The 27,843-nt window shown below is 40.1% G+C and overlaps 1 protein-coding gene across 2 annotated transcripts in view; it reads left to right on the forward strand.

Moving 5' to 3' along the window:
- SLC4A4 (solute carrier family 4 member 4) overlaps nt 1–27,843 on the forward strand; it is a 305,356-nt gene that overhangs the window by 180,731 nt on the left and 96,782 nt on the right. For both annotated transcript variants that reach the window (XM_060092522.1, XM_060092530.1), the window contains exons 7-11: nt 9,641–9,798; nt 16,379–16,466; nt 18,674–18,828; nt 19,462–19,575; nt 21,772–21,946. In XM_060092522.1, the coding sequence (XP_059948505.1) occupies nt 9,641–9,798; nt 16,379–16,466; nt 18,674–18,828; nt 19,462–19,575; nt 21,772–21,946 (690 nt within the window). The remainder of the gene's footprint in view (nt 1–9,640; nt 9,799–16,378; nt 16,467–18,673; nt 18,829–19,461; nt 19,576–21,771; nt 21,947–27,843) is intronic.

Raw genomic sequence — 27,843 nt, forward strand, 5'->3', positions numbered from 1 at the left:
TTGGTTTCCACTAAATTATTAACCCCAACTTCTTTTTTTTTTTTTTGACTCACAGCTTTCTTCTTCTTTTTTTTTATTAGTCTCTGCTTTACAACAAAGTGAATCAGTCATACATATACATCTGTTCCCACATCCCCTCCCTCCTGCATCTCCCTCCCTCCCACCCTCCCCATCCCACCCCTCCAGGCGGCCACAAAGCACCGAGCCGATCCCCCCGTGCCACGCGGCCAACCCCCACCAACCATCCACCCCACGCCCGGCAGTGTATACACATCCATGCCTCTCCCCCGCCCCGTCACAGCCCCCCCCTCCCCATATCCCCAAGCCCACCCCCAGTAGGTCTGTGTCTCTATTTCTGTTTTACCCCTAAGTTCTTCACGACATTTTTTTCCTTAAATTCCATATATATGTGTTAGCATACGGTATTTGTCTTTCTCTTTCTGACTTACTTCACTCTGTATGACAGACTCTAGGTCCATCCACCTCATTACAAATAGCTCAGTTTCGTTTCATTTTATGGCTGAGTAATATGTCATTGTATATACGTGCCACATCTTCTTTATCCATTCATCCGATGATGGACACTTGGGTTGTTTCCATCTCCGGGCTATTGTGAATAGAGCTGCAATGAACATTTTGGTACATGTCTCTTTTTGAATTATGGTTTTCTCAGGGTATATGCCTAGTAGTGGGATTGCTGGGTCATATGGTAGTTCTATTTTTAGTTTTTTAAGGAACCTCCATACTGTTCTCCATAGTGGCTGTACCAATTCACATTCCCACCAGCAGTGCAAGAGTGTTCCCTTTTCTCCACACCCTCTCCAGCATTTATTGTTTCTAGATTTCTTGATGATGGCCATTCTGACTGGTGTGAGATGATATCTCATTGTAGTTTTGATTTGCATTTCTCTAATGATTAATGATGTTGAGCATTCTTTCATGTGTTTGTTGGCAGTCTGTATATCTTCTTTGGAGAAATGCCTATTTAAGTCTTCTGCCCATTTTTGGATTGGGTTGTTTGTTTTTTTAATATTGAGCTGCATGAGCTGCTTATAAATTTTGGAGATTAATCCTTTGTCAGTTGCTTCATTTGCAAATATTTTCTCCCATTCTGAGGGTTGTCTTTTGGTCTTGTTTATGGTTTCCTTTGCTGTGCAAAAGCTTTGAAGTTTCATTAGGTCCCATTTATTTATCTTTGTTTTTATTTCCATTTCTCTAGGAGGTGGGTCCAAAAGGATCTTGCTGTGATTTATGTCATAGAGTGTTCTGCCTATGTTTTCCTCTAAGAGTTTGATAGTTTCTGGCCTTACATTTAGGTCTTTAATCCATTTTGAGCTTATTTTTGTGTATGGTGTTAGGGAATGATCTAATCTCATACTTTTACATGTCCCTGTCCAGTTTTCCCAGCACCACTTATTGAAGAGGCTGTCCTTTCTCCACTGTACATTCCTGCCTCCTTTATCAAAGATAAGTTGACCATATGTGTGTGGGTTTATCTCTGGGCTTTCTATCCTATTCCATTGATCTACCTTTCTGTTTTTATGCCAGTACCACACTGTCTTGATTACTGTAGCTTTGTAGTATAGTCTGAAGTCAGGGAGCCTGATTCCTCCAGCTCCGTTTTTCGTTCTCAAGATTGCTTTGGCTGTTCGGGGTCTTTTGTTTCTCCAAACAAATTTTGAAATTTTTTGTTCTAGTTCTGTGAAAAATGCCAGTGGTAGTTTGATAGGGATTGCATTGAATCTGTAGATTGCTTTGGGTAGTAGAGTCATTTTCACAATATTGATTCTTCCAATGCAGGAGCATGGTATATCTCTCCATCTATTTGTATCATCTTTAATTTCTTTCATCAGTGTCTTATAATTTTCTGCATACAGGTCTTTTGTCTCCTTAGGTAGGTTTATTCCTAGATATTTTATTCTTTTTGTTGCAGTGGTAAATGGGAGTGTCTTCTTGATTTCACTTTCAGATTTTTCATCATTAGTATACAGGAATGCCAGAGATTTCTGTGCATTAATTTTGTATCCTGCTACTTTACCAAATTCATTGATTAGCTCTAGTAGTTTTCTGGTAGCATCTTTAGGATTCTCTATGTATAGTATCGTGTCATCTGCAAACAGTGACAGCTTTACTTCTTCTTTTCCAATTTGGATTCCTTTTATTTCCTTTTCTTCTCTGATAGCTGTGGCTAAAACTTCCAAAACTAAGTTGAATAAGAGTGGTGAGAGTGGGCAGCCTTGTCTTGTTCCTGATCTTAGTGGAAATGGTTTCAGTTTTTCACCATTGAGGACAATGTTGGCTGTGGGTTTGTCATATATGGCCTTTATTATGTTGAGGAAAGTTCCCTCTATGCCTACTTTCTGCAGGGTTTTTATCATAAATGGGTGTTGAATTTTGTCGAAAGCTTTCTCTGCATCTATTGAGATGATCACATGGTTTTTCTTCTTCAGTTTGTTAATATGGTGTATCACATTGATTGATTTGCATATATTGAAGGATCCTTGCATTCCTGGAATAAACCCCACTTGATCATGGTGTATGATCCTTTTAATGTGCTGTTGGATTCTGTTTGCTAGTATTTTGTTGAGGATTTTTGCATCTGTGTTCATCAGTGATATTGGCCTATAGTTGTCTTTCTTTGTGACATCCTTGCCTGGTTTTGGTATCAAGGTGATGGTGGCCTCGTAGAATGAGTTTGGGAGTGCTCCTCCCTCTGCTATATTTTGGAAGAGTTTGAGAAGGATAGGTGTTAGCTCTTCTCTAAATGTTTGATAGAATTCGCCTGTGAAGCCATCTGGTCCTGGGCTTTTGTTTGTTGGAAGATTTTAATCACAGTTTCAATTTCAGTGCTTGTGATTGGTCTATTCATATTTTCTATTTCTTCCTGATTCATTCTTGGCAGGTTGTGCATTTCTAAGAATTTGTCCATTTCTTCCAGGTTGTCCATTTTATTGGCATAGAGTTGCTTGTAGTAATCTCTCATGATCTTTTGTATTTCTGCGGTGTCAGTTGTTACTTCTCCTTTTGCATTTCTAATTCTATTGATTTGAGTCTTCTCCCTTTTTTTCTTGATGAGTCTGGCTAAGGGTTTATCAATTTTGTTTATCTTCTCAAAGAACCAGCTTTTAGTTTTATTGATCTTTGCTATCATTTCCTTCATTTCTTTTTCATTTATTTCTGATCTGATCTTTATGATTTCTTTCCTTCTGCTAACTTTGGGGGTTTTTTGTTCTTCTTTCTCTAAATGCTTTAGGTGCAGGGTCAGGTTGTTTACTCGAGATGTTTCCTGTTTCTTAAGGTGGGATTGTATTGCTATAAACTTCCCCCTTAGAACTGCTTTTGCTTCTTCCCATAGTTTTTGCGTCGTCGTGTCTCCATTGTCATTTGTTTCTAGGTATTTTTTTATTTCCTCTTTGATTTCTTCAGTGATCACTTCGTTATTGAGTACTGTATTGTTTAGCCTCCATGTGTTTGTATTTTTTACAGATCTTTTCCTGTAATTGATGTCTAGTCTCATAGCATTGTGGTCGGAAAAGATACTTGATACAATTTCAATTTTCTTAAATTTACCAAGGCTTGATTTGTGACCCAAGATATGATCTATCCTGGAGAATGTTCCATGAGCACTTGAGAAAAATGTGTATTCTGTTGTTTTTGGATGGAATGTCCTATAAATATCAATTAAGTCCATCTTGTTTAATGTATCATTTAAAGCTTGTGTTTCCTTATTTATTTTCATTTTGGATGATCTGTCCATTGGTGAAAGTGGGGTGTTAAAGTCCCCTACTATGAGTGTGTTACTGTCGATTTCCCCTTTTATGGCTGTTAGTATTTGCCTTATGTATTGGGGTGCTCCTATGTGGGGTGCATAAATATTTACAATTGTTGTATCTTCTTCTTGGATCGATCCCTTGATCATTATGTAGTGTCCTTCTTTGTCTCTTCTAATAGTCTTTATTTTAAAGTCTATTTTGTCTGATATAAGAATTGCTACTCCAGCTTTCTTTTGATTTCCATTTACATGGAATATCTTTTTCCATCCCCTTACTTTCAATCTGTATGTGTCTCTAGGTCTGAAGTGGGTCTCTTGTAGACAGCATATATAAGGGTCTTGTTTTTGTATCCATTCAGCCAATCTGTGTCTTTTGGTGGGAGCATTTAGTCCATTTACATTTAAGGTAACTATTGATATGTATGTTCCTATTCCCATTTCCTTAATTGTTTTGGGTTCGTTACTGTAGGTCTTTTCCTTCTGTTGTGTTTCTTGCCTAGAGAAGTTCCTTTAGCATTTGTTGTAAAGCTGGTTTGGTGGTGCTGAACTCTCTCAGCTTTTGCTTGTCTGTAAAGGTTTTAATTTCTCCATCAAATCTGAATGAGATCCTTGCTGGGTAGAGTAATCTTGGTTGCAGGTTTTTCTCCTTCATCACTTTAATTATGTCCTGCCACTCCCTTCTGGCTTGTAGAGTTTCTGCTGAGAGATCAGCTGTTAACCAGATGGGGATTCCCTTGTCTGTTATTTGTTGTTTTTGCCTTGCTGTTTTTAATATGATTTCTTTGTGTTTAATTTTTGACAGTTTGATTAATATGTGTCTTGGCGTATTTCTCCTTGGATTTATTCTGTATGGGACTCTCTGTGCCTCCTGGACTTGATTAACTATTTCCTTTCCTATATTAGGGAAGTTTTCAACTATAATCTCTTCAAATATTTTCTCAGTCCCTTTCTTTTTCTCTTCCTCTTCTGGAACCCCTATAATTCGAATGTTGGTGCATTTAATGTTGTCCCAGAGGCCTCTGAGACTGTCCTCTGTTCTTTTCATTCTTTTTTCTTTATTTTGCTCTGCAGCAGTTATTTCCACTATTTTATCTTCCACCTCACTTATCTGTTCTTCTGCCTCAGTTATTCTGCTATTGATCCCATCTAGAGTATTTTTCATTTCATTTACTGAGTTTTTAATCGATGCTTGATTCATCTTTAGTTCTTCTATGTCCTTGTTAACTGTTTCTTGCATTTTGTCTATTCTATTTCCAAGGCTTTGGATCATGGAAATAGAATCTTGGATCATCTTTACTATCATTATTCTGAATTCTTTTTCAGGTAGACTGCCTATTGCCTCTTCATTTGTTAGGTCTGGTAGGTTTTTATCTTGCTCCTTCACCTGCTGTGTGTTTTTCTGTCTTCTCATTTTGCTTATCTTCCTGTGTTTGGGGTCTCCTTTTTGCAGGCTGCAGATTCGTATTTCCCGTTGTTTTTGGCGTCTGTCCCCAGTGGCTAAGGTTGTTTCAGTAGGTTGTGTAGGCTTCCTGGTGGGGGGGACTAGTGCCTATGTTCTGGTGGTTGAGGCTCGATCTTGTCTTTCTGGTGGACAGGTCCACGTCTGGTGGTGTGTTTTGGGGTGCCTGTGGCCTTATTATGTTTTTAGGCAGCCTCTCTGCTAATGGGTGGGGTTGTGTTCCTGTCTTGCTAGTTGCTTGGCATAGGGTGACCAGCACTGTAGCTTGCTGGTCGTTAACTGAAGCTGGGTGCTGGTGTTGAGATGGAGATCTCTGGGAGATTTTCGCCGCTTGATATTATGTGGAGCTGGGAGGTCTCTTGTGGACCCGTGTCCTGATGTTGGCTCTCCCGCTTCAGAGGCACAGCACTGACTCCTGGCTGGAGCACCAAGAGCCTTTTATCTACCTGGCTCAGAATAAAAGGGAGAAAAAGTAGAAAGAAAGAATTAGTAGAAGAAAGAAAGAGAGAGAGAAAGAAAGGAAGAAGGAAGGAAGAAAGAGGAGGGAGTGAGGGAGGAAGGACGTAAAGAAAGAAAGAAAGGAGGGAGGGAGGAAGGAAAGAAAGAAAGACAGACAGGAGGGAGGGAGGGAGGGAGGAAAGAAAGAAAGAAAGGCAGAGGGAGGGAGGGAGGAAGGGAGGTAGGAAAAAAAGAAAGAAGATAAAGTAAAATAGAATAAAGTATAAAATATAGTAGCGTTATTAAAAATAAAAAAGTAATTATTGAAAAAAAAAACGGATAGATAGAACCCTGGGACCTATGGTGGAAGCAAAGCTATAGAGAGAAAATCTCACACAGAAGCATACACATACACATTCACAAAAAGAGAACAGGGGGAAAAAAATCGAAAATCTTGCTCTCAAAGTCCACCTCCTCAATTTGGGATAATTCGTTGTAAAAAGAGGAAAAAGGGGGAAAGGTCTGAAATCTTGCTCTCAAAGTCCACCTCCTTAATTTGGGATAATTCGTTGTAAAAAGAGGAAAAGGGGAAAAAATCTTAAATCTTGTCCTCAAAGTCCACCTCCTCAGTTTGGGATGATTCGCTGTCCGTTCATGCACTCCACAGGCGCAGGGCACATCAAGCGGACCGTGGAGCTTTAATCCGCTGCCTCCGAGGCTGCACAGAGATATTTCCCTGTCTCTTCTCTGCTCTCACAGCTCCCAGGTCTCAGCCTTGGACCTGGCGCCGCCTCTGCGCGTAGGTCGCCGAAGGGCGTCCGTTCTTCGCTCAGACAGGACGGGTTTAAGGAGCTGCTGATTCGGGGGCTCTGGCTCACTCAGGCTGATGGGCGGGAGGGGCACGCAGTGCGGGGCAGGCCTGCGGCGGCAGAGGCCGGCGTGACGTTGCACCAGCCTGAGGCGCTCCGTGCTCTTTCCCGGGGAAGCCGTCCCTGGGTCCCGGGACTCTGGCAGTGGCGGGCTGCACAGGCTCCCCGGAAGCGGGGGTGGACAGTGACCTGCACTCGCACACAGGCCTTGTGGCGGCGGCAGCAGCAGCCCCAGCGTCCCACGCGCGTCTCCGGGGTCTGCGCCTTCAGCCGCAGCTCGCGCCCGTCTCTGGAGCTTGTTTAATCAGCGCTCTTAATGCCCTCTCCTCGCGCACCAGGAAACAAAAGAGAAGAAAAAGTCTTGCCTCTTCGGCAGCTCCAGACTTTTTCCCCGGACTCCCTCCGGGCTAGCTGCGGCGCACCAACCCCTTCAGGCTCTCTTCCTGCCGCCAGCCCCAGTCCTCTCCCTGCGCTCTGACCGAAACCCGATACCCGAGCCTCAGCTCCCAGCCCCGCCCGCCCCGGCGGCCGAGCAGACAAGCCTCTCGGGCTGGTGCGTGCCTGAGGGCACCGATCCTCTGTGCGGGAATCTCTCTGCTTTGCCCTCCACACCCCTGTTGCTGTGCTCTCCTCCGCTACTCCGAAGCTTTCCCCCTCCGCCACCTGCAGTCTCCGCCCGCGAAGGGGCTTGTAGTGTGTGGAAACCTTTCCTCCTTCACGGCTCCCTCCCACTGGTGCAGGTCCCATCCCTATCCTATTGTCTCTGTTTCTTCTTTTTTTCTTTTGCCCTACCCAGGTATGTGGGGAGTTTCTTGCCTTTTGGGGGGTCTGAGGTCTTCTGTCAGCGTTCAGTAGGTGTTCTGTAGGAGTTGCTCCACGTGTAGATGAATTTCTGATGTATCTGTGGGGAGGAAGGTGATCTCCGCATCTTACTCTTCCGCCATCTTCCTAGAACTGGTGACAGCTTTCTTCTTGTATGAAGTACCAAATGAAAGAATCTCATAAAAATGCTACTGAGGGTGATAGTTTGGGGGAATTAATTTTCATGGCACTTATTTTCCCTAATTAAGAACTGTTTAAATGGAAATTGAAAATTAAATGTTACTATAATTTTTCATTACTGGGGAAAATTGGGCCGTGTCTCCCACTTCCCATATCAGCCAATAATCCATGGCAAAAAAAGTTCACTGTTAACTTTTTGACTTGAGGGGAGAGACATTCATATTGATGATAAGTGTATCCCAGAAGTCTGTGTGTTTCATAAGGTCCTGCAAAATTCTTATCTCCATCCTTTTATGATTGTTGAGATGTTCTCCTTGAGCTTTTGGGAGATGTTTCCCACTCACTGAAGGGTGCTTGAACAATCCTACTCTAAGTGGGAGCTGAGGAGGAGGGGAAGTAACAGCTACAAGATAACTTTTCAAAGTGACTGTTAAGCAACGTTTACTCTCTAAGAAAACCACTTTACCCCTTTACCTTTCTTCTCAAGCTCCCATGTACATCCCTCCTCCCCCTTACCATCAGATCACTCATATTTCACTGCAAAAATGGAAGTCCTCAGAAGCCCTCATCTTCACCCCACAAACTTCCCAGATCACCCCCCTCTGTACCCTGCCTTCCCTAGCTGGGATTGATGAGCTCTCTGTGTTCCACCTGAAGTTAATCCCTCTACCTGTGCCGTGGACATCATCTCATCATCTCAATAGTTCACGGTTGCTTGAGCCGCTTTTGCATTTATCCCCTATCTCCTATAGCAATAATCTGTCTCTACTAGATCATCCTCATGCACACTCCAAAGTGTTATCATATTTCCCGTTTAAAAAATCCCCTGTTTTATGCCTTCCTTCACCTACCTCCTTAATTCTTGGCTTTTCTTGGCAGCAACATTTCTCAAAATAATTCTCTCCATTCCCTGTCTGTACTTCTTCACCTCTCATTCTTAACTGGGTAGCCTGGTGTCCACTGTAACAGCTCTTGTCAGGATCACCCAGCCCTTCCACTTTGCCAAATTCATTGGTTCCTTCTTAGTTCTCATCTTATTTGAACTTCCAGCAGGCTTTGACTCAGCAGCTGATACCGTTTCCTTATTGAGCCCTTTCTTCACCCGACAGTTGATGAAGCCCTGGTTCTCTCCCTACCTCACTGGCTGCTCTTTTTCAATGTCTTCTGCCGATAGCCCCTCCCGTTCCTATAAAAGGTAGAGTAGCCCGGGGTTTAGATCTTCTCCCTCTTCTCTACACTCACATCCGAGGTTGTGTCATCCTATCCCATGGTCTTAAATATTGCTTACATGGTGGTATCTCCTGAATTGATGTCTTTCTACTCCACATTTCCACTTGGACTTTTAGTAGGTACGTTCCGTCTAAGACATCCAAAACTTCTTTCTGTGGCCTTCATTTCCTCTACCACCTGGTCCCTCCTAACCTCTGCAACTTCATTTGCTGCCATTTTCTCTCCTTTTCTCCTGCAGCTCCCACCACACTTACCTACTTACTGTTCCCCTAGCTGCCAAGCTCTTGCCTGTCTCAGAGGCTTTGCACTTGCTGCTCTCTTTGCCTACAGTGTTCTTTGCCCAGATCTTTGCTTGGCTTGTCCCCTCACTCCAATGTCAAATGTATTTCTTCAGAGGCCTTCCCTGACCTCCCTGCCTAAAGCAGTACCCTCTTACATGTTTTATTTATCCTTCTCAGCACTTATCACTACTTTAAATCATATTTTACTTCTCCCCTGCTGAAAATACGAGCTCAAGGAGGACATGTAATTAGTTGACGCATCCCTTATCCCTAAGGCTTAGATCAGTTCCATGCTCATAGGAGACTCTCAACTCATTTACTGAGTGAATAAGTAAATGACTTGATATATATGTAAATATTGTTAAAACAATGTAAAGCATGTGACTATACCCTCATGTAAACCATGTGACTATACTCTCAATATTTTTGAATTCAAAGTACAGAGAAATGTTTATTATGATAGAATGGTTAAACATAATAGAAGAATAGCTAGCCAGGGCTTGCTGTTGCGTGTAGACTCATATAAAGGAAATTCTTTGAGTTCCCTTCTCTGGAAATAAGTTGTGTTTTCTTGGCTCTTCCCATGCAGCTGAAGAATAAGTTCATGAAAAAACTGCCACGTGATGCAGAAGCCTCCAACGTGCTTGTTGGCGAGGTCAACTTCTTAGATTCTCCTTTCATTGCCTTTGTTCGGCTGCAGCAGGCCGTCATGCTGGGTGCCCTGACTGAGGTCCCTGTGCCCACAAGGTAAGCTGCTCCCTGACCCGCTGGGGTCCACAATGTGGTGATAGGGACAGCTCCTCTCCCTCAGGCTAGAGAACCAAGAGGATGAGGGTACATCCAAAGCAAGCATATTGGAAAGGTTTAACCCGAAATAATGGTTCAGTCTGATTTTCATGCTATCAGATTACTTGGCACTTGTACAGTAGTAATAATAATAACAATTATAATAATTCATTGGGCCACAGAACAGTTTCTTATGGATTAGTCTATTTAATCCTCATAATGATTTTTTAAAGTATAAACTATAGGTATGTGGATTTTATAGATGAAGAAACTGAGTTTGAAAGTTTAAGTAACTTCTCTAAGATCATATAGATGGTGAATGATTCAAAGGTCAGAGTTGCTTTCATTTGCTCTCTGTTTTATTAGAAAATTGGTAGTGGGTACATACATACATACATATGCACATTATATATATAGACATGTCTATATGTATATTATATATATATACACATATGTAAAAATCATTTGCCCACTTTACTGTTATGTGTTATGACTCATAAAATTTTTTTTTTTTTTTTTTTTTTTTTTTTTTTTTTTTTTTTTTTTTTTGCTGTACGCGGGCCTCTCACTGCTGTGGCCTCTCCCGTTGCGGAGCACAGGCTCCGGACACACAGGCCCCGCGGCCATGGCTCGCGGGCCCAGCCGCTCCGCGGCACGTGGGATCCTCCGGGATCGGGGCACGAACCCGCGTCCCCTGCATCGGCAGGCGGACTCCCAACCACTGCGCCACCAGGGAGGCCCCGACTCATAAAATTTTAAGAGGAAGCATATTACTGTTACAATCATGTACTCATTACCCTGCACAATACTTTAGAAGTCATTCTCTTTTATTTCCTTCTGTAACTGAGCCCAGTAGAGGAATTTTGAAGCTTGACTTCCAAGGTGCAATGGGTCAATAGAAGTTAATGCTTCACTTAAACTTGTGCTTAAGAAGAGTTTAAAGAGAAGTTTATAATCGTCAGGTTGACATTAGAAAATTATCATATAAATAGGACCTTTTTTGGGGGAGGGTGCGCCTTTTGTGGGTCCCAGGGGACTTTTCTTTAGGTTTCCCACGTGAGCAGGAAGGGCTGTGAATGCTCAGTGACCTCAGATGATCTGAGTGTGATCAACCAACAAGACAAGGGGGTCAAGGTTTGTTCTGAGCCAACTTAGGATGCAAATTAGGAGAACATTTCCTATGGCCTCCCAATTTATAGATTACAGGCCATTCTTATCATACAGGCATTTTTACTCCATTTTTATATTTCTTAGACACTTAAAATAAGAATAATACTTGTCATATTACAATATAGGAATAATACAAGCAGTCATTGGACAAATAGCAGAGGAAAGGCGATGATCATATTCAATTAATGGGATTGTCATGATTTGTGTTTTCTGTAACTTAGCTTTTTGCTTGAAAACATTCCAGCAGAGCCTTGCAGTTCTATCTGAGCAATCACCTGGCAAACAGCTAGCTGACTCAGATCGTGGCCGAAGTCCAGCTTGTGTGTCCCTTTGGTTTTATTTTTGTCTCTTTGGACTAACTTTACTGGAGCTTGAAAGAAAAAAACGTGTGCCCAGAAGTGTTAAATTTCTCTTGCTTTTTCTTTTTTATTATTATTTTTTTCTAGAAGCTACAAATAAAAAATATTTTATAAGGCTTTTTGTTTAACAATAATACAAGTTCATTGAGTAGCAAGTCATGACTATTTTTGTGTCCCTCTAATCTTCTGTTCCTGTCTGGTTCATTTTCTTCTGTACTGGAGGGTGGTACTAGTCTAGGGGTACAATCCAGCATCATTTGAGTAGAAAAAAGGAGCCCAGGCAATTCAAGGGAATGTAATTCAGTAATGTCGTAAATCTGTTTCAGGGCAATAATCTGAATAATATATCCTAGTATGTTAACATTTTTCCAGGAAGTAGTCTTATCCAGTTGCTGTCCTCCGAACCAGGGCAAGCTGTAATCACTGAGTAGGGAGTCTCATTAGCTTTTTTGTGTATGAGTAATATGGGGCCATTTACAATGGCTGCATCCTGTGAAATCCAATAAAGGAAATCCTACAAGGAGTGTGGTAGTCATTGTGAAGGATGCCTCTGCACTCAGCCATGTGCTTTAACATGCATGCCACCCTGTTGTCCTGCAGGGAGACCCAAGAAGTCTGTTTCTGTGCACAACTTGTAACAACGGTCATTTTTCCTTTTGAAGATGGAGGAATGTTAGGCTCTTTTGCTTATTATTATTATTATTATTACTATTCATCATAAACAGCATTACTACCGTGCATCTTTTAGGAAATGTGGTGGTAGCTGCTCCTTTTCTGTAGAGTTCACAAGTTTCTCTATCTACCCTGCTCTTGGCTTGATCTATTTTAGCTCTCTGCTTGCAGCTGGACTCCTACCAACTGGGTGGATGTTCTCCACGTAGGGGCCCTTCTTGCCAGCCATGTGAAAGCAAATAAACTCTGTCCTTTGATCTCTGGTGACTTGGTAGGATCTGTTTATGATTTTCTTAGCATCTTGCAGATACTTTGCTTGCTATCATCTTACATCTGTCCATAGAGGCTGCCACTCAGTCATATATAGGGGCCACATGGGGATGAACATAATTCCCATTTTATAGTTGAGAGGTGGAGGCACAGGGACGATTCACTACCAGTGCAGACTTCTGACTCCGAGGCCAGGCTTTTAGGGAAAATCTAAGGAGAAATCCAGAATGGATTGGAATAAAATACTTGAGCGTTTTCCCATGAAAAATAATCAGAGTTCCTGATCAGTTTGTCCTTTTCTGACCTTGATTTTCACATCTAAGGCAAATAGTTATTCAGGGAGCTCTAGCCCTCTAAAAAATTAGAATGCTTATTACCCCTTTATATCACTGTAAGTTAATATATATTTTATGTTATAAATAACAATCTGCCTAAAAGCAGTTGTTTGTGCCTAATTGTCAAAACTATAAAAAATTGTATTAGAGGAATTGGGATGGAGGTCCTGCTAGTTCAGTTCTGTCTTGCGTAACAGTCTTCCAGTTGCTCACTGTAATATGGTTGGTTACGGTGGGCTTGTGGTCCTCATGAATTTACTGTGGAAGGTACAGTTTAGCCACATTTTCCAAAGCCACTAAATATGAGTACTGGGTTATTTGATTCACTGTTGTTTTGAAAGAAGGGAGTAAAGGACTGGGACTGGTACATACTGAGTTTATTTTAGAAATAGCTGCGATATGTCAGGAAGGATGGGGGTGCACTTCCTCTCTGAAAAGATTGAGTGGTTTAGGAAGGCTGGCTCTTTTTCTGATATTATGCTCTGTTTCTGTCTGTAATTATTTTGTGAATGTGAGTATAGCCCAGTGGTTCTGGACACAGATCATCTGGTACTGATTTTTGTTGTGGAGAATGCTAGAGACATCCTCCCCAGGCACAATTAGTTGTATGGAAAAGTGAGCACATAAGAGTAGAAGGGCCCCATGAAGATTCTCGAGACAACCAGGCACTATTAAAAATTCTAACTATGACTTGTTTCTAGTTATGAGTGAATAAAAACAACTCAGCAACATAAAGTATTTCCCCCGAGCCATCAACATGAGCTGTGCCCTTTCAGCCACACAAATGTGAGGTTTACTCTAATTTGTTAATAAAGAAAAAAAGCTTCTGTTTAAAAATAACATCTGTCCCTTGACAAAAAACAGCTTGAGTCATGAAAGAAGTTTTCAGTACATTATAAAAGCTGAGTTTGGCAAGAGGTACTTCTATCATAAAAGTTGTAGCAGCTTTTGCTTCTTTGAGGGTTAAAGAGGAGAGAACATGTTTCAGGCAGAGGGAACTTCAACTTGATGAGTTTTACTGTGTTGTTAGTTTTCCCAGATCTCTCATCCCCATTTCAACAATGCAGTTCAAATTAGAGGCTTCTTAAGGGTCTGCTTTCCTACAGATGAAATTCTTGACCTGAGGGGATGTTTCCTGCTACTTGTAGATGTCCAGATTTCCTCTCTATATCATTTTAAGGAGATGGATTTACTGAATGGTTCCTGCCTGGAGTAATGTGAAAATTTTAACTGATATGTAATATTTTATTTCTATTTGGCACCTGATGATTTCCATTAAAGTATATATATATATACAAATAAAATATATTATATAAATATATATAATATATATTATAATTATAATATATTTTTATATGATAATATATAATATATATAATATAATATAATATATATACTTATAATAATATATGTGTGTGTATATATATATATATATAATTTTTTAAAAATAAAAATCACATTACCCAGGAAAGGGGAATTGTACCTTTGTATCTAGGTTAGTAAAACACTATAGCTCTCATATGCTGGGTTTATTGCTATAATAAATGTTATGGTCACCACTGGTCTATAACTGCCATTCATTCTTTGGTACTATTTAGTAAAGAGCAGAGTAAAAACTTGTAGAAAATGTATGCCCTCATCTTATAAGTATTTAAGTTAGAAGATCCATTATTCTATCAGTTCTTGGAAATCCATTGTCTAAAAATGTACTTAGTAAAGCATCCAGGTGTTATGTATTTTCTCTTACTGCACCACATCTACCTTCTTCTGCCTAAAACTATGGGCTTATTGTCCTGCCTGACAGCTAGCCCTTGGTAGACAGGTAAATAGGATTGGGACATGTGACCAGCACTGTAGATGTTTCTTAATGAGATTTATATTTTACTGTAGTGTTTAAGTATTTTTTTCGGGTGTTGCACTCAAATCAGTGATCCGCCCCTTCAGAAAAATGCATTGTACTGTCCATAAAAAAACAGTTTATAATACTGTATGTAGTGGTATATAAATTAGGTCCAGCTTCAAAAGAAGAAAAGTTCTAGTTAGAAGAACTAAAATCCAATTCTAATAATGACTTCCTTCATACTTGAACAGACTTTTGCACCTGCTGATTGCTTTTGCTATTTCTTCTACTGTGATAACACTTGAAAGCGAGTGTACCACTCCACTCCAGAACTGGTTTCTAAGCAAATAAATAGTGAATGGTTTTATAGTTATTCTGGTATAAAATATGGGTATTCAAACTTTCAGATTTACCTTCTTACATTCTCAATTTGGTTTTTTTTTCTTCACTCTTTGGATTGAATTTTATGATGAAAAAAGGAACTACCTATTCAAGGGCATTTGGGAACAGACCCTAATACCTTGAAGAGTGCTTGCTATCAGTCCTTTCTTATTTAAAGTGAGGTATAGGAATAAATTAGTAAAAAATAAAATTTTACTAAGAAAAGTCCTAAGCCATTCCTTGTCCCATAAAATCTTACTGAAGTTTTCTTGTCTTCAGCTAAGTATCCACAACATCTTTCCCCAGAGTGATGTTTGGAAGTCATAGTTGGATAGCTTTTCTCTGTGACGTCACAACTTTGGTATATAGGTTGGGCAGGTATTATTAAGCAGAACCGTGTGCTGAAAAAAACAGGAGGTAAGAAGTCCTATCTATCTACTCTGTCATTTATTAGGGACAGTCTTTGGGCTCATCCATAACTTCCTTGAACCTAGGTTTCTTCACCATTAAATGGAAATAAGATACCTGTCCTTATTGCAGAGGCTAGTAAGAGTTTAAATGATGTGTGAATGTGAAATGCTTTGCAGGCTTTAAAAAGCTATGCAAACATAGGATATGATCATTTTTATTGTCCTCATTATCTCCATGTTAGGTAAGACATGATCATAAATAAGCAAGGAAGGGATTTATCTAGTGTTGCCTTTTGTCTGTGTTTTTAAATTCATTTACTTACCAGGTTTCCTGCTCCCCAGTTGAGACATGCATCTTTGCCCTTATGATCAGTGAGGGATTCCTTCCAACATGATAAGGGGTGAACTTAAGTGGAGAAAAGCTCATTATTGCGAGTTTCAGGACCTGCTTACTATGGAACAGTGCTTTGTGCATTATCCAGAAAACAAGTTTGGAAAAGAAACTTGTTGACGCCCACGAAAGAATTTTAGCTGTGCATGGTGCTTTATTTTGAATTTCTCTCATATTTTTCTTTCTTTACTTTGGCTGTCAGCATGTGGCTTACTTGTAGAAGACTTGGTTTTTGCTGACTCCCAGCCACTTCTGAGTAGAAATATTTCTTAAAAATATGTAGAGGATCATTTGTCATCACCCATACTGGGTAAAGAAAAGTCAGAGAAATCTGAAGATGTACTAAGTCTTTCTCGTTATTGTGCTTAATGGGTTTTCTCCAAAGATTCAGAGAGTCAGAAGAAAGGAAGAGAGAAGAAAGTTTAGAAAAGAAACACTGAATGACTCATAAAGTGAACCTTTCCTTCTCTGTGAAGAAGCTTCTCAGGTTTCCATGCTAAATTCTCCCTTGCTTCCAAATAAATGAAAAACAGTTTGTGTTTCACAACAGTGTGAAAGAGTATCTTTCATATTAGCAAGAATATTACCTTTGTTTTAAAGGTGAATTCTAGACCTAACCGTTTTATGAATTAGGGTAAATGTGTCTCAGTGTTATGTGTATTGAGTTTGATGAAATGTGTGTTATAGCCTTTGCTTCTTTCCTCTTCCATTAGGTTCTTGTTCATTCTCTTAGGTCCTAAGGGGAAAGCCAAGTCCTACCATGAGATTGGCAGAGCCATCGCCACCTTGATGTCTGACGAGGTAGGGAATCGGGAAGATGGTGATCTGTGAATGTCCTACTTGTGTTTTCATACTGTGAGTTGGCTGTCACAATTTATTCAGTTAGAATTATGTAGTTACCAACCTTTTTAAAACATGAGGTATAATCGTTCATGCAAATGAGCTGACATCTGCTTTTGATAGTTTTCAAAAAATAAATTTTATATTAGAATGTCATATTTTCCTTTCTTCCTCTAAACTGAGGTATGTTAAATATTATGTAAAAGGTTCAAGACACTGTATTAACTTAATCTCTTAAAGTGTTTAATATATTAATTCTGGAAACTCAAGTGTCCATATACTGTATTGTTTCAGAAATGATGGGTTCTATAAAATAATGCATAATAGAATGGATAATGCATTTTTTCCCTTAGGTATCAGAAAGTACCTGTTTTTGTGGTTTTCTTATCTTGTGGGAAGGAATGATACATATACTAAAATGCATTAGCAACTGTTACTGCAGAGCATCTAGTACGTTGGAATTATGACCATACTCTTCTAATAGCTTGAATGTCATTACACACATTGTAGACATGATGAAACTCCAAACTGGTCTCATAGGAGGAGAAATACTATGAGAATATAAGAGCACTAATTTCTGCTTTTGTGTCTTTGTAGCTTACTGTTTTCCCGAATGTTTTGTTTTTGCTTCATTGCTTGATATGTTAGCTTCTCCATGTGTTAAGTGGAGAATAGAGCATTTAGCTATGGCAGTTCTATTTGGTGATTTGGTGATTAAGATGGTTACTTAATCTGGGAGCATTGATGGATAGCAATGCTGTTTTTTTCCCCTTGAGGCAACTAAGCATCCCAGTGGGTTCTTTCATTTATTTTTGCATATTTATGATTTCTTTAAAAAAATGATTCCTCCTAAAATGTATCAATTAGAAATGCTTTAGGCTGCAAATGACAGAAAATTTGACTTATTGTGACTTAAACAATTTAGGGTTTATTTTGTTCACATATGAGGAAATTTGGAGGTAGGTGGTTGCTGGAGTTGGTTTAATTTAACTGCTTAATGATAAATCAAGTGCCAAGGCTCTTGCTTTGTGGTCTTAAGATGGCTACTACCGTCAGCTCCAGTCACGTCATCTGTATGCAAGGCAGGAGGAAGGAGGAAGGGAAGTGTTAGCTGTGTCTGTCTCTTTTAACAGGTATTCAAAAGCTACCCCCCACCCCCTTCTTTTTTAATCTCATGGGTCAGAATTGCCTATCCTTATCGTCAGGGTAGGCTGGGAAAATGACCGACTTTCCAGCCTCTACTAAGGGAAGCAGCAAGAGAAAATAAGGCTGTGGCAAATTGTGTCCACTACCGATGATATGCTGGCACTTTGTATTGCCCTCCCCTCAACCCCACAACCCCCAGACCATTGGTGGTGTTTGTTTGATAGCTTTTAAAAATTCTAACTGAGGAGAAGAGACTTAGTAGCGATCTTTAAGAATAGGTAGGGGTATCGAATAAGGGCCATCTTCTCTCCTGGAGACTAAAGAACTTGACTTAACGAGGTATGAAAGTCTTAGGTTATGTGTAAAGGACTTTCAGATCATCAGCCAGGTTAGAGGAATGGAGCGATTGACAAAGAGGATTATGGACATCTGGAGGCTCCTTCTTTGGATATTTGCATAAAAGACATAGAACATTTGCTGCCTTGGATGGTTTAATTATTGCCTTGCTAAAAGATAGACAGATGATCACCTACTTAAAGCCCTTTGCTTTAACACACATTATTTGTGTGTTTGAGAGCTGCAGTGTCTCAGTCTTAACTCAGTGTTAACAATCAGCTTGAACTTACCCTTCTTGAATTATAGCAGTGGTTTGGCACAGTAGTTTTTATTTGGTGGAATGATCTTCAGTATATTTCTCTAAACCATTTTCATCTGGCTTCCATCGCAACTATATCAGTAATGGTGCATACTAGTGGGAGATGAAAGGCAATGTTGTTTTATGGTATTGATAGAAAAAATCATATAAAAGAAACACAGCTGTTTTCTCATGCCTCTACCTATATTCTTTGGGTTCATAATATGAATACCAAAATATTTAGGGGTAAGCTGAACAATAGCAAGTATGAGGCTATGGTTATAGTAATGTTAAAGTGGATTATGGATTGCATTCTTCAGGCTCTACATGATGTGAGGCACGTGGAGGGCTCTCTTGTTGGATCAGCACATCTCTTTTTATTCTTTAGGTGTTCCACGACATCGCTTATAAAGCAAAAGATAGGCAGGACCTGATTGCTGGCATTGACGAGTTCCTAGATGAAGTCATTGTCCTTCCACCCGGGGAATGGGATCCAGCAATCAGGATAGAGCCCCCTAAGAGTCTTCCATCATCTGACAAAAGGTAAAATGTTCAGGCCATTGGGAGTTTTCATTCTTGAGAAGGAGGTTGTGCTTAGAAAAGGAAAGAGGTTCAGCCAACTGCCCTAAGATTTTCAGGTTTCCATTCAACTTGAGGTATTATCTCAAATGAATCACACATGTGCCTTGGTTTGACATTCTGTTGACACTATAAAATGAATGTTGTATGTTGTGATATTCTTTAGTGATTACAAATTAGAGATCTCAGATTATGATATTGGAATACATTGTAGAGATTTTTTCGGGTTGTTTCGGGGACTCCTTGTACATGTGGAAAGATTCGTTTACTCAAGATGACTCCCTTTGGATGGAAGAGGTTAAGAAATTGGATGAGATAATTGAGGAGAAGCCATTTTCTAGAAATCTGTGTTTTTCCAGGTGAAACAACTTTCCTCTTATACAATATACAAGTTATTCAACTTTCTGTTCATCCACTCATTTGTCTTGGCTCTCAACAGAACACTTCAAAAGTTGTTTGTTAGGATGGCAGCCAGAAATAATTATCTTTCTCCCAAAGGGTTTTCGGTTCATCTCTTTATCAGCTAGTCAGGACCCACCTAAGAGGCAGGTGAATGAAATAAACTAATCTTTTCTTGGGCTCTGTTGTCTTGCTTAGAAAGAATATGTACTCAGGTGGAGAAAATGTTCAGATGAACGGGGACACACCCCATGATGGAGGCCACGGAGGAGGAGGACATGCAGATTGTGAGGAATTACAGCGCACTGGAAGGTAACTTATGGATTCGTCGGTCGTTCATGATGAAGTTCTCTTCCGATCTGAATTTACCTTCATCTTTCTGTCAGCATTTTATTCACCTGTTTGTACATTTGTTTGGTCAGCCAGCACACATTTATGGTGTATCTGTTAGTCACAGGCACTTGGGATGCAGCAGTGAATGAAAGAAAAACCCCTTTCCTTATGGGTCTTACCTTGTAGTGGTAGGAGACAAACAATGAGCAAATAACGAAATGTGGATCTGGTTTTATGGGGCAAAATAAAGCAGAAGTAGGGAGTTTCTGTGATGGGAGAAAGGTATTAGGTATTACCATGAGTGAGGGGTATTAGAGAGAAAGAGAGCTCGTGGGTGGTTGTTGCAGGAAGACTGAGTATTGTGCCAGTCTTCCCCACTTGGCTTTCATGATTCCCTCTCTCCCTGGTACATTTACTCAGAAGTGGGTAACATGTTACAGAAATGAGTAACTCCCAGGCTGCCATCTCCTGGGCCTGCAGTGGGGAATTCACGTTTCCCAGATCGCTTTGGTTAAATCTCTTTACATTAGGATTTCCTTCGTGGTTAGGTTCTCCATTTCATTTTGGGTTAACTATAGTTTTAAGTAGGATACTCATTTATGAAGATATGGCTTTTTAAAAACGCTGCAGATTTTTTGAAAACACAAAAGTAAGTCATTTTAATATGCAGTCGCATCTGAATGAAATTATGTTATTTTCTTCCTCTGACGACCCACTTGGGTTTCTCTCCCAAATTAAGAGGACATTATTTCTCTCCTCTTCCATCTTAAAGAATAGAGAGTAGGGGCTTCCCTGGTGGCGCAGTGGTTGAGAGTCCGCCTGCCGATGCAGGGGACACAGGTTCGTGCCCTGGTCTGGGAAGATCCCACATGTCGCGGAGCGGCTGGGCCCGAGAGCCATGGCCACTGAGCCTGCGCGTCTGGAGCCTGTGCTCCGCAACGGGAGAGGCCACAGCAGTGAGAGGCCCATGTACTGCAAAAAAAAAAAAAAAAAAAAAAAAAGAATAGAGAGTAGAACCTTCTCTTTCCCCCATTTTTTTTTCTGACTAGTTCTTTACAAACTATTTCCATTAGGAATATCCTTTTCCTTTTTTACAGATATAATTTTTGGGATTTAACTTTTTAATTTAATCAGACTGTAATTTCCTTCTTCCATATTTTACCTTCCCTAAATGTGTTGCATGTCTACAGCATGGCTGGTACCATTCACAGTCCTGTGCATACCAAGAAAACTGAAGCAGGGCACTGAGTGCAGCTAAGATAGACAGGCAATCCTGAGAAAATGTGATAGCCCCTAGTGAATGTCTGAACTATGAATGGAGGGTCAAGACCTCAGAGGGCTGTTGAGCTCTGAGGGAGGGCATCATAGGCAGAAGGCACAGCATGGGAAAGGCTGAGTGAGGTTTGGTTCGGGGTGGGGTGGGGGAGTGAGTTGACAGATGCATGAGTCAGCTGACTTGCTGACGAATGTGATGGGTCTCAGCTTGGGATGCTCTTCCATGACACACCTGCATGGCTTCCTTCCTTAATTCCTTCCAATCCTCACCCCAAAGACACTTGCTTGGGAGGCCTGATCTGGCCACTCTAAATTTCAGCCATAGCACTCTAGCACTTAATAACCTGCTTTCCCACTTAATTTTTTCTTTGATGTTTTAGCATCATGCATTGTACTTATTTTGTTTCCCCCACGCAGAAAGTAACTCCGTGAGGATGGGTATTTTTTTCCTGTGTTGTTCACTGCTGTTTTTCCAGCACCCAGAATAGTTCTGGGCATGTCACAGATGCCCAATAAACATTTGTGGAGTGAATGAATGAATGAGGCTGGAAAGGAAGCTTTGACAAGATTATAAAGCGCCTTATATGATCTGCTCACATGTTTGGATGTTTTTCTTCAGACAATGAGAAATTTAATTCATCTACACAGTTTATTCTCATCTAAAGACCAACTGTCTAGTCTTTAGGGAACATGATGCCTAATTTGGTGACCATAAAAGAGACAGATAGAGATTTATTCTTCACAGTCTTCTGGTTTTATCTTAAGTGGTTGAAGAGTATCTTCTAATTCAAACACTTTAAATACAAATTCTTTGTGGTTAAGTTATCTCTAAGTTATCTCTTGGTTAATTTGATGGTAATTTATTTTATGTTGTCACGTGTTTGCTTTCTCCCTATGCAGGTTCTGTGGTGGACTAATTAAGGACATAAAGAGGAAAGCACCATTTTTTGCCAGTGATTTTTATGATGCTTTAAATATTCAGGCTCTTTCAGCAATTCTCTTCATTTATCTGGCAACAGTAACTAATGCTATCACTTTTGGAGGACTGCTTGGGGATGCCACTGACAACATGCAGGTGGGTTTGGTTTGGGGGAAGACACAAATAGTACAGCCCAGATTGCCTTCCTCACCCCTACAGCTCAGCTAGAAGCAGATGGCCTTTCAGTTACTCAGCATGATTTTCTTTCTTTTGCTAGATGCTGCATTTTACTTTGCTTCTGGCCTGCTGCTGTATTTCCAGCATTTTAGTAATTACAAAAATAGCTTGATGAAATCTGGCTTGAGTCACAAGTAGGGAAAAGAAGGGAAGGAAATGAGGATACACAATTCTGTTTGGGCAAAAGCGTATCAGCTGCTTTAGTTTTGTGCTGGGTATAAGGTTAAGATATTCTGTTACCTTGAGTGTATGGACCATACTATTAAACTTGATGACATAGCAAGTTTTGGGGAATGCCTGGTTAGCTTCCTTTTTCATGTGAGCAAGCAATTGAGTGATTTGCTCAAGATTGGATTTGCATCTCTATCGGTAGAGCTCAGCTTTAAGGAATAAAAGCTAGGTGTTGATTTTCCTATTCCTGAATCTGCCTCTCATTAAGCTGTGTAGACTCTAGCTTAACTTATTTTGTATAAACCACAATTTGTTGGTTACTTTGCAGGTGGCATTCACCCTCCTTTTGTATCAATAATAGCTGAAGCTTTAGCTATAGAGAAGTTATTTTAAATTCCCATAATCAGAAAAATATGTACAAAACTACTCTTAGTTGATCCAGTCATTAGGGAAAAATAGGTATTGTGCTAGGTGCTGAGTGAGTAGTGAGTGAAGCTGAAAACAACCAGATTCAAGCCCTTTTCAAACTCTGTCCTTCTATGTTTCTACTTATTACTGTTTAACCTATGTGACATTCATAAGTGCTGCCAACCAGCTTATTTAAGAAAAAAAAATACAGCTGATTCCAAAGGATTGCTTTTCTTCTACTTCTGTTTTCTCCCCTGGGCACATTCATGTTTTAGATTTCTGCTTAAGCACAAAATTAAGATGGAGACTCTCTATGACATCTATGTTGACCCAAGCAAAAAGGGAGACATTACTTTAAACAATTGTAATTCGTCTGTTAAGAGAGCTTTTATCTTTTAGCTTTTATCTATTGCTATAAAGCATGTTACCCCTAAATCCAAGGCTTCAAACAACCATTTTATTATTCTCTCTCATGGTTTTGGTGGTTGGTGGACTCAGCTGGGTGGTTCTCTTTGGTCTTCATAGACTTGTGAGTAAGATGGCAGCTAAGGTTGGAGTTGCCTGAGGGCTTCTTTAGTCACATGACTGGTACCTAGGCTGAGATATCTGGTAGTTGGGGACTGAGGGCTCCCCACATGACTTTTCCTAGTTCCCATGTGAATGTGCACTCAGGATTCCTTCATTTTCTGATTTTCAAAGAGAGGTTGAAAATTCGATTTCTTACATGAAATCTGGTGATTCTTAAATATTGGCAGCTGATTAACATTTTAAAAGTTACATTGTTCTGGCCAGAAAGCACATTCCCCAGGCATGGGGAATCGAAACCAAGCGTGGTAGGACACAGAGATGAAGTATATGAAGAGGGTGTTTCCCCCTTTTTTCCTCATTCATAAGACAAGAATGAATAAATTAAATTGTAACAGTGTTGTCAGTAATGGTATTTTTTTATAAAATCTGATCTGTATTCAAATTGGGCAGCTATTCTGCATCTAAATGAGAGCATAATGATAACTAAAGCACATCATTCAAGAGAACAAGTGGAAAAGAAAGCACTGGGGAAGCACCCTGAGGCCAGCATGAAGAAGATAATAGAGGCAGCCTCACGTAAAGAAAATCAGACCTTCCTCCCCACAGATACATCAGAAATACATCTACACGTGGAACTGCTCCTATAGTACACCACTGAACACTGGCAGAAGACCTCAGACCTCCGAAAGGCAAGAAACTCTCCATGTACCTGGCCATGTGGAAGAAAGGCTCTTGGTCCTCCAGCCAGGAGTCAGTGCTGTGCCTCTGAGGTTGGAGAGCCAACTTCAGGACACTGGTCCACAAGAGACCTCCCAGCTCCACCTAATATCAAATGGCAAAAATCTCCCAGAGATCTCCATCTCAACACCAGCACTGAGCTTCACTCAACGACCAGCAAGCTACAGTGCTGGACACCCTATGCAAAACAGCTAGCAAGACAGGAACACAGCCCCATCCATTAGCAGAGAGGCTGCCTAAAATCATAATAAGGCCACAGACACCCCAAAACACACCACCAGACATGGACCTTCCCACCAGAAAGACAAGATCCAGCCTCATCCACCACAGCACAGGCACTAGTCCCCTCCACCAGGAAGCCTACACAACACGCTAAACCAACCTTAGCCACTGGGGACAGACACCAAAAACAACGGGAACTGCAAACCTGCAGCCTGCGAAAAGGAGACCCCAAACACAGTAAGAGAAGCAAAATGAGAAGACAGAAAAACACACAGCAGATGAAGGAGCAAGGTAAACACCCACCAGACCTAACAAATGAAGAGGAAATAGGCAGTCTACCTGAAAAAGAATTTAGAATAATGATATTAAAAATGATCCAAACTCTTGAAAATAGAATAGAGAAAATGCAAAAAACACTTAACAAGGACCTAGAAGAACTAAAGAGGAAACAAGCAACAATGAACAACACAGTAAATGAAATTAAAAATACTGTAGAAGGGATCAATAGCAGGATAACTGAGGCAGAAGAACAGATAAGTGACATGGAAGATAAAATAGTAGAAATAACTACTGCAGAGCAGAATAAAGAAAAAAGAATGAAAAGAACTGAGGACAGTCTCAGAGACCTCTGGGACAACATTAAATGCACCAACATTCGAATTATAGGGTCCAAGAAGAAGAAGAGAAAAAGAAAGGGACTGAGAAAATATTTGCGGAGATTATAGTTGAAAACTTCCCTAATATGGGAAAGGAAATAGTTAATCAAGTCCAGGAGGCACAGAGAGTCCCATACAGAATAAATCCAAGGAGAAACACGCCAAGACACATATTAATCAAACTGTCAAAAATTAAACACAAAACATATTAAAAGCAGCAAGGGAAAAAAAACAAATAACACACAAGGGAATCCCTATAGGGTTAACAGCTGATCTTTCAGCAGAAACTTTACAAGCCACAAGGGAGAGGCAGGACACATTTTTTTTTTTCTTTTTTGCAGTACACAGGCCTCCCACTGTTGTGGCCTCTCCCACTGTGGAGCACAGGCTCTGGACGTGCAGGCTCAGCAGCCATGGCTCACGGGTCTAGCCGCTCCGCGGCATGTGGGATCCTCCCGGACCGGGGCAGGAACCCATGTCCCCTGCATCGGCAGGTGGACTCTCAACCACTGCGCCACCAGGGAAGCCCCAAGGCAGGACATATTTAAAGTGATGAAGGAGAAAAACCTAAAACCAAGATTACTCTACCCAGCAAGGATCTCATTCAGATTTGATGGAGAAATTAAAACCTTTACAGACAAGCAAAAGCTGAGAGAGTTCAACCCCACCAAACCAGCTTTACGGCAAATGCTAAAGGAACTTCTCTAGGAAAGAAGCACAAGAGAAGGGAAAGGCCTACAATAACAAACCCAAAACAGTTAAGAAAATGGGAATAGGAACATACATATTGGTAATTACCTTAAATGTAAATGGATTAAATGCTCCTACCAAAAGACACAGATTGGCTGAATGGATACAAAAACAAGACCCTTATATATGCTGTCTACAAGAGACCCACTTCAGACCTAGGGACGCATACAGACTAAAACTCAGGGGATGGAAAAGATATTCCATGCAAATGGAAATCAAAAGAAAGCTGGTGTAGCAATTCTCATATCAGACAAAATAGACTTTAAAATAAAGACTATTACAAGAGACAAGGAAGGACACTACATAATGATCAAGGGATCGATCCAAGAAGAAGATATAACAATTGTAAATATTTATACACCCAGCATAGGAGCACCTCAATACATAAGGCAAATACTAGCAGCCATAAAAGGGGAAATTGACAGTAACACACTCATAGTAGGGAACTTTAATACCCCACTTTCACCAATGGACAGATCATCCAAAATGAAAATAAATAAGGAAACACAAGCTTTAAATGATACATTAAACAAGATGGACTTAATTGATATTTATAGGACATTCCATCCAAAAACAACAGAATACACATTTTTCTCAAGTGCTCATGGAACATTCTCCAGGATAGATCATATCTTGGGTCACAAATCAAGCCTTGGTAAATTTAAGAAAATTGAAATCGTATCAAGTATCTTTTCTGACCACAACGCTATGAGACTAGATATCAATTACAGGAAAAGATCTGTAAAAAATACAAACACGTGGAGGCTAAACAATACACTACTTAATAACCAAGTGATCACTGAAGAAATGAAAGAGGAAATAAAAAAATACCTAGAAACAAATGACAATGGAGACAAGATGACACAAAACCTATGGGATGCAGCAAAAGCAGTTCTAAGAGGGAAGTTTATAGCAATATAATCCTACCTTAAGAAACAGGAAAATCTCAAGTAAACAACCTAACCTTACACCTAAGGCAATTAGAGAAAGAACAAAAAAAAAACCCAAAGTAAGCAGAAGGAAAGAAATCATAAAGATCAGATCAGAAATAAGTGAAAAAGAAATGAAGGAAACGATAGCAAAGATCAATAAAACTAAAAGCTGGCTCTTTGAGAAGATAAACAAAATTGATAAACCATTAGCCAGACTCATGAAGTAAAAAGGGAGAAGACTCAAATCAATAGAATTAGAAATGAAAAAGGAGAAGTAACAACTGACACTGCAGAAATACAAAAGATCATGAGAGATTACTACAAGCAACTCTATGCCAATAAAATGGACAACCTGGAGGAAATGGACAAATTCTTAGAAAAGCACAACCTTCCCAGACTGAACCAGGAAGAAATAGAAAATATGAACAGACCAATCACAGACACTGAAATTGAAACTGTGATAAAAAAATCTTCCAACAAACAAAAGCCCAGGACCAGATGGCTTCACAGGCGAATTCTATCAACCATTAAAGAAGAGCTAACACCTATCCTTCTCAAACTCTTCCAAAATATAGCGGAGAGAGGAACACTCCCAAACTCATTCTACGAGGACACCATCACCCTGATACCAAAACCAGACAAAGATGTCACAAAGAAAGAAAACTACAGCCCAATATCACTGATGAACATAGATGCAAAAATCCTCAACAAAATACTAGCAAGCAGAATCCAACAACACATTAAAAGAATCATACACCATGATCAAGTGGGGTTTATTTCAGGAATGCAAGGATTCTTCAGTATATGCAAGTCAGTCAACGTGATACACCATATTAACAAATTGAAGGAGAAAAACCATATGATCATCTCAATACATGCAGAGAAAGCTTTCTACAAAATTCAACACCCATTTATGATAAAAACCCTGCAGAAAGTAGGCATAGAGGGAACTTTACTCAACATAATAAAGGCGATATATGACAAACCCACAGCCACCATCGTCCTCAATGGTTAAAAACTGAAACAATTTCCACTAAGATCAGGAGCAAGACAAGGTTGCCCACTCTCACCACTGTTATTCAACATAGTTTTGGAAGTTTTAGCCGCAGCAATCAGAGAAGAAAAAGAAATAAAGAATCCAAATTGGAAAAGAAGAAGTAAAGTTGTCACTGTTTGCAGATGACATGATACTATACATAGAGAATCCTAAAGATTCTACCAGAAAACTACTAGAGCTAATCAATGAATTTGTAAAGTGGCAGGATACAAATACACAGAAATCTCTGCCAATCCTATACACTAATGATGAAAAATCTGAAAGTGAAATTAAGAAAATACTTCCATTTACCATTGCAACAAAAAGAATAAAATATCTAGGAATAAACCTACCTAAGGAGACAAAAGACCTGTA

The sequence above is a fragment of the Mesoplodon densirostris genome, chromosome 1 (assembly GCF_025265405.1).
Source record: "Mesoplodon densirostris isolate mMesDen1 chromosome 1, mMesDen1 primary haplotype, whole genome shotgun sequence".
Taxonomy (NCBI): domain Eukaryota; kingdom Metazoa; phylum Chordata; class Mammalia; order Artiodactyla; family Ziphiidae; genus Mesoplodon; species Mesoplodon densirostris.